The sequence below is a fragment of the Sinocyclocheilus grahami genome, unplaced genomic scaffold, assembly GCF_001515645.1.
Source record: "Sinocyclocheilus grahami isolate Dianchi unplaced genomic scaffold, SAMN03320097.WGS_v1.1 scaffold65.1, whole genome shotgun sequence".
In the NCBI taxonomy this organism is placed as follows: domain Eukaryota; kingdom Metazoa; phylum Chordata; class Actinopteri; order Cypriniformes; family Cyprinidae; genus Sinocyclocheilus; species Sinocyclocheilus grahami.
In genome coordinates, this window is record NW_015505244.1 from 901909 (window position 1) to 909735 (window position 7827).

The 7827-nt window shown below is 31.6% G+C and overlaps 1 protein-coding gene across 1 annotated transcript in view; it reads right to left on the reverse strand.

Annotated features, from left to right (window-relative positions):
• Positions 1-7827, reverse strand: part of LOC107584944 (mitogen-activated protein kinase kinase kinase 3-like) — a 75087-nt gene that overhangs the window by 14559 nt on the left and 52701 nt on the right. Inside the window, exons 10-12 of the mRNA XM_016271725.1 lie at positions 6167-6300; positions 5340-5413; positions 839-900 (exon numbers count right to left, since the gene is read on the reverse strand). Of these exons, the coding sequence (XP_016127211.1) occupies positions 839-900; positions 5340-5413; positions 6167-6300 (270 nt within the window). The remainder of the gene's footprint in view (positions 1-838; positions 901-5339; positions 5414-6166; positions 6301-7827) is intronic.

A 7827-nucleotide genomic window follows, 5' to 3' on the forward strand; every position in this document is an offset into this window, starting at 1 on the left:
ATATATATATATATATATATATATATATACACACACATACACACATTTTTTCGAATAAAATTTTGCTCGGTTTATGCTCAAAAAATTGCCAATGAATAATAATATAAAACATGATAAGATATAGTAACTATAACTTTAAGATATAGTCTTTGAAAACAACAAAAAATTATTCAAAAAAAAAGTGTAATCCTTCGCGAGGAAGAATGCACTGTGATGAGCTGTGCGAAATAAATAAATAAACAAAAAAGTGGGATGCAGTAACATGTTTTATAAATATACTGTATCTATTTAATAAAGAAAAAAAATAATACAAAAAATACAATAATAAAAATAAATCTAATTAAAATGCTATAATCATAAGTATAAACTACTATTATAAATATATTTAAACACATAAGATATTAATACAAATAAATCAAATTAAAATACACTAAATTCTATAATTATAACACATTTAACATGTAAAGCAATGACAGAAATCAATTTTAACTCAAATCTCCCATGTGCTTAAAAAACGAGGTTCTGTACAGGGCACCAAATCAGTCACCAATGATGCTCCCCTGGAAGACAGCTGCCTATCTAGGCAGTAAACATCAAAGCAGTTCACTATGTTTGGGGACAGAGGTACAATCACAGCCACATTCAACAGGATTGCAAATGTACAGTCTTGATTTGACGTGACGCCCCATTAGCAACACAGAGTGACCACAGTCAACAGCTCAAAGGAAGCATCTTTGCCCCTGTCATAGAGAACCAGCTGTATAATGGAGCAGAGACCAATATAACGAGCCCACAGCTCTGACAGATATCCATATTCACTTGCACATGTCAGCCTCACCTTTGTATTCATAGTTGAGGTTCATGTAATTGTTGTCCCGGTTGTTCTGGGAGAATGGCGGGCTGTGGAAACACATGGAGAGAAGGAGGAGAGATGATGGGTTATTTTTGCTTGTTACTCCCTTGTGTGCAGTGTTGAGGTTGGGCCGCACCGTCTGCCTGGCCTACATTCCTGCACTGCACAGTCACGTGCCAATGTGACCGCCTGCCACCTGTCGTTACATTGAGGATGGAGACTTGAGATTTTCTTTACCTGATACCTGACCCGAGATAGTAACGTCTGACCATTCATCAGAGTTTTGTACATTTCTGAATAGTGCAACAAAAGCGTCAAGCATCAGTCAATTGTGTACAATGCAGTGACCCCAAAAAGTGACATGTAAGCCAGCATCTAGAATACTCAAAAAAAAAAAAAGGCATCTGCAACAAATAATGCTAACATTTTTACTTTATAAGCCTTTTTGCTTTTATGTGGTGGCGATAAATTTTTTAGCAACAAGATATGTATGCTCCATGGTTTTGGTTTTGAATTAAAAATGCTATCGTTCAAAAGTTTGGTGTCAGTAAGATTTTATCATTTTTTTTTAATAAATTTATTCTGCATTCAGTTGATCAAAAGTGAGAGTAAAGACATTTATAAAGTTACAAAAAAAAATCTATTTCAAATAAATCCTGTTCTTTTGAACTTTCTATTTCGCATATTTGCAGGCTGAAGTTAATCATAATTTAAATTTTATATGCTTGTATATCTGCTCTCACAAATTTATTTTTGTTTCTTTTTTTAATGTCATTTCACTTAATATTTCATTCAATTAAATTTCATTTGCATAGCATAGCATTTAAGCATAAAAATTCCTTTCTTAAAAAGTCAATTTTTTATGTTTTCAAGTTCTCAGTAATGCCTCAGCTGGTTATGCAGAAAACAGATTCAGAAACAGATTAATCATATTTTCTAGGCCAACAAAGTCCACATGAACACTGCAGCTTTTTCTATGCGGTTTGGCCGTTCGTCCACACACAAACGCAGCACCAGGTCAATGAAACCAAACATTTTTAAAAACTCTTGCCAGGGTGAAGATTTTCAAAACTCCGGTTGCAGTGTTGTCATGTAGACAGTGAAACCGGAGTTTTTGGCTTGTGACGTCGGAGCCTGCGCTGTTATCTCCTCCTACTGGAAACTTTTTCAGGCTTTTGATTGGCCAACATGGCTTTACAGTTGAGATTATATCACCACCTGTTGGCTTGGCATGCTCTTGACAGTGCTTCATAGCATGCTTTTGCGTTTTCATGTGGATGGAGATTTTTTTTAAATGGGAGGAAAAACTCTAAGGAAAAAAAGTTTATAAAAAAATGCCCGTGTACGTGTGGACATGGCCTAAATCCAATCTGCCATCACTCACTCAGCTGTGGGTAGTTAGACAGCGAAGGTTTTTTTTTTTTTTTTAAATCAATATGAGCTGTAGCTAGTAGGCTCTAGCACATGAGAATGAAATAACACTGATCTTGGATTGCCTCTGCCAATCAAGATGCCCAATCAAGATGTGTGCTTAGAGTCGACATATATCAGCAAATCCCAACCCTTTTCATTTGAATAATATGTATTTCGGTGTGAAACAGGATAATCAACAAGATAGAAATGACGAGCAGGACTTGATTTTATCCTTTTAAAGGGGCGGGGTCTAATAAGAGGACTTGATGATATCAGCTGAAATATAAAGTCATTTAAGAGGTGGAGCAACTTTTTATTATAATTTATTATTTTTATTAAATATCAGGAAATAAGACCATCTTACGTTCACATAGAAACCACCAGGATAAATTAGTTTTATTAAAAAAGTAATTAGGAACGATTATAATGATCAGATTATAATGTTGACTTTTAAGATGCAAACAGCCCAGTTTCAATTCACCTTACAGGAGCCGTTTACTAAAAAACTATTTTTGGAACTCTTACAGGCAACGGCAATACCAAAAAAAGTAATGAGTTAATGCGCAGAGAGACATAAACTGATTGTTATTGCCCCGACCCTGTTATCCCTGTCTGACGGTGACGTCAGTACTAAGCAGGGGGATCGACGAGACCCCGGATAACGGGCACACACACACCCATATGAGGGGAAAAATCTCCATGCACTTGTTTCCTGCCATTGTTCTGAGGGCTAAAAGCCAGATAAGGCTTGTGCAGGTAGCATGGTTTTCCTTTTTCTTTCCCTCTCTCGCTCTCTTTCCTGTCTTTCAATCTCACTCTCTCTTTTCCCTGTGTATTTTTTCACACTGCATTATTGACTGACTCTTTTTATAACAATAGCACACAGGCAACAGAAAGCAGACTAGATTGGGGAGATCAACCCTCTCTCTCTCCATCATTCTCTTTTTCATTCTCATTCGTTCACTCTCTCTGAACAGAGCAGAGGCGGAGAGCGATAGCACTGGAATCCAGGCGCCTAGATAAGCAAGCTGTCGCCATGGTGACATCAAGGGCTTCCTGGTTGGCCTTTGTGACGACCCGATTCCATTTCCTCTTTGGGCAGCTGGTACGTTTATCAGATATCCCTACCCGTAATTATTATAATATACTCATTAAAGGTGAAGTGTGTAATTGTTTGAAGATTAAAAAACATTCTTCCATCTTCCAGAAACATTCTTCCATTTAAATGCAAAGACAACTATAAATAAGTCATTTTTAGCTCGATTTCATCATCTAACTACAAATAGTGACAATACTAAACAACATAATTCAGTAACGTGACTGTAGTTCTGCTGCTTTTAAAACAATGCCCAACAACTAGTCGATTAGTGAGGCTATTTTTTATTAGTTTTGATATTTTTAGTGGTTAAACACTGAAAATGTAAATTAAAATTAAAATAAATACAACTGGGAAAAACCAACACTAAACTAAAATACATTTTCATGACTCCAATAAACTAAACTGAACTTTAAAAAAAGCCCAATAATATATATTTTTTTATATAGTATTAAACGATACGTATTAAAAACACAGCGTTTTATATTTTAGAAAAATTTCATAATTTAAAAAATACATTTAAATCAGTTTACAGAATAACTTTGGCAGCAAAACTATTTAGTATTATTAATATTCTATTATACGGTTTATTCATATTTTGAAGTAACTTTTATTTTTATGTTTTCAGTTTAATTCTTTGTTTAGGTTTTTAATAATTTTGTTATGTGCTTTATTTATTATTTATTTATTTATTTATTTATTTCGACATAATTCAGTAACGTGACTATAGTTCTGCTGCTTTTAAAACAATGCCCAACAACTAGTCGATTAGTGAGGCTATTTTTTATTAGTTTTGATATTTTTAGTGGTTAAACACTGAAAATGTAAATTAAAATAAAAATTAAAATAAATACAACTGGGAAAAACCAACACTAAACTAAAATACATTTTCATGACTCCAATAAACTAAACTGAACTTTAAAAAAAGCCCAATAATATATATTTTTTTATATAGTATTAAACGATACGTATTAAAAACACAGCGTTTTATATTTTAGAAAAATTTCATAATTTAAAAAATACATTTAAATCAGTTTACAGAATAACTTTGGCAGCAAAACTATTTAGTATTATTAATATTCTATTATACGGTTTATTCATATTTTGAAGTAACTTTTATTTTTATGTTTTCAGTTTAATTCTTTGTTTAGGTTTTTAATAATTTTGTTATGTGCTTTATTTATTATTTATTTATTTATTTATTTATTTCTATGTAGCTTTCATTTTTTCTGTTTTAGTCATTTTAGTATTTCAGCTTATTATATTTCAATTAGTTGCCATGGCAACATTTCAATTTTCTTTTTTATTTATTTAGGTTTTCATCTAATATTCATCTTTTATTTTATTTCAGCTTTATTTCAACTAACGATTCGGATAATTATCTTTAATAGTTTTACTTAACAATAACAACACTGTCTGGCAGTCAAATTTTTTTTCAAAAACTTAAAAAAAATAAAAAAATAAGAAAAGACAAAAAAAAATTTTATACAAATAAAATAAACATATGGTTCAACAAAATGAATTGAAAATAAAATAAAACAAAAAATAAAATCTAAATTGAAAAAAAAAAAGAAAAAAAGAAGGAAAAAAAAAATATATATATATATATATAATAAACCTGCCACCACTATAGCTATACTTTCACCGACAGATGTCATGGATTTGACCGTTAGTGCATTGTTTTAAGATGTTTCAAGTTAATAAAAATTCTACTTTAAAAAAAAAATTCTGTTTCAATCTGCTGTGCACCATCTAACTGTTTTTGAAACGAGCCATTGCAGTACTGCAAGTATTGCTGGATTTTGTATGATAAATTGCTTGTGATGTCTACTCATTTGTAAGTCTCTTTGGATAAAAGCATCTGCTAAATGTAAATACCAGGCTTCCTTAAACCCCAATTAGTAGGCTGGTCCTCTTAAAAATGTAGTCATGTACATCCCTAATACACATGAGTTCATAAAAAGGTGTTTGGCCCACCTGTCCAGTGCTTGGTCCAGTGACTGACAGCTGCTGGAAAGTGACCCATTCGCACTCCCAAACGGCTCCATGATCTACAGACAAAAAATAAATGACATCATTTCATTGCATTACATTTTTCATTATGGTTTGTGCATCTGAAACTTAGCCCTCTACAAGACTGACGTAAGATTTTCCATGATCCAATGCTCATAATATGTACGAGCTTCCTTTTCCCCAGACTGTTATAAAGTGCACGGTTACACAGAACAGTGACATCTTGTACACTTTATACAAGTCAAAGTGCAGGACGAAAGAACATGAGAGACCATAAAAATCATAAAAAGTATTGTTTCTTTTCATTGAACCTTTTACACCTTGTTAACCCAGGAACCGATTATTAAATTCAATAATAATTTTATAATTAAATATTACATTATAAATATTTTTTCTCTATTATTTTCTATAATTATGATTAATTATAGGGAGCCCTATTACTTGCACATAACTATAATAATAAAGGTTACAATTAAAACCAAAGCCCAAACTATTAATTGCTATTAAGTTTTAGATATTGTGACTATTTTCTTCACCAAGATAGTATAGAATATTAATATTGTTCATTTTTAGGTTGTTTATAGCATAAATATTGCCAAAACACTTAAGTTAATAATATTGCTAACAATACTCATAACCCAGGGCTGAAAGCAGTGTATAAGTGTGAATCATTGCTTAAAGTGTTAAAAGTGTCTATTTAGAAAGAAATGGTATGTGTGAAAGCACATTGTGAAAGGTCTTGATGTAACTTTAATCACAGCTGTAATCTACAGCTCCAAACCAATGCTTACATTGGAGTCGAGCATTTCTGGGATGAACTCTCCTTCACTGTGGATGCTGGTGTAGGACCCCTGCCGAGCGATCTGCTGTTGTTCTTCTGGTACGCTGCCCGGAGGGGGTGAGGAGCGGCCCGTGTTCAGAGATCCTGCAGACAGACGTAGTGAGGTTAGCATGACACATCACGCAGTCTCATGCAACAACAAAAAAAAGTCTGGAATAGTAATACTTCCACAGCAACTAATAACAGAGTGCAGGATGCAAGAAACAAAAAGTCGAGCAGATTTAAATGAATAATGACTGGGATGGAAGCGTGGTGTGACTGACAGGTACGTGTGAGCAGAATGTGAGAGGAAGAGGCAAAACAGAGATGATGGAGAGAAACAAACAAAAGGAGGGTTGGACAGCACTAATGGAGGATGAATACAGAGAGAGGAGTTTAATTAAAAAAAAGGCAATAACAATTAAAAAAAGAATGTGATAGGAAAGGATGGGGAAGAAAGCGTGAAGGGACTATTGTTCTCATTTCTTTCTAATTTGTATATCCACTTACATTTTTTTTACCTGTAAATTCATTTTTATTCTTTAACACTATGAAATACTTGTAATGCCTACAATGCACACTAAAACTAACACACTAAAGTGTATTATTTAAAATTGTATGTACAGTGTATATATATATATATATATATATATATAAATGTTTTATTATATTACATATATATATATATATATATATGTGTATATATATATATATTTTTTTTATTGGTTCATGGAAAACAACAAAGCAATCATTAAAATTAATCAATTTTAGTAGAGTCGAATGATTAAAGCCAAATTTGCTTGATTTTAAGTCCTTAATCACAATACATAGTGAAAACATAATATGAAATCTGAAAAACTTAACTGAATTTACTATTGCTTGTCTAGAAGTGTTCGTTTCCATGATTCATACAATATGATCATGCAGTAATCATAATGTTAAATGAAGCATGTTAGATATACCTGTACATATCTGTTAGAAACTTGCTAGTATATTCATAGGTCAATACTGTTTAAAGGTTTGGAGTTGGTAAGATATTTTTAGTCTCTTATGCTCACCAAAGCTGCATTTAATTGATTAGAAGTCCAGTAAAAACAGGAATACAGTTAAATATTTTTATGATTTGAATTAAATGTTTTCTATTTTAATACATTTAAAAATGTAATTTATTCCTGTGCAACAATGGATGATTATTATTATTATTATTATTATTATTAATAAAACAGCTGTGCTGCTTAATATTTTTGTTGAAACATTTATACATTTATACATTTTTAAGATTCTTTGATGAATACAAAATTCAAAAGAACAACATTTATTTGAAATAGATTATTTATTTATTTTTGTAACAATGTAAAAAATCTTTACTGACATTGCTGACAAATTGAGTATCCATTTCTTTAGGGGAAAAAAACCTTACTGACTCCTGAGATTTTTTATTTTTTTTTTGTAAAAGAAATTATTCATACTAAATATATTTAATGATATTAAAATTGATTAAAAATAACAGTAAATTCATTTATAATGTTAAAAAAGATTTCTAATTCAAAAGTTTTAAATTCTGTTCTTCAAAGAATCCCCCCCCCCCCCCCCAAAAAAAAAAGGGGGGTTTTTTTTTTTTTCTTTAAAATT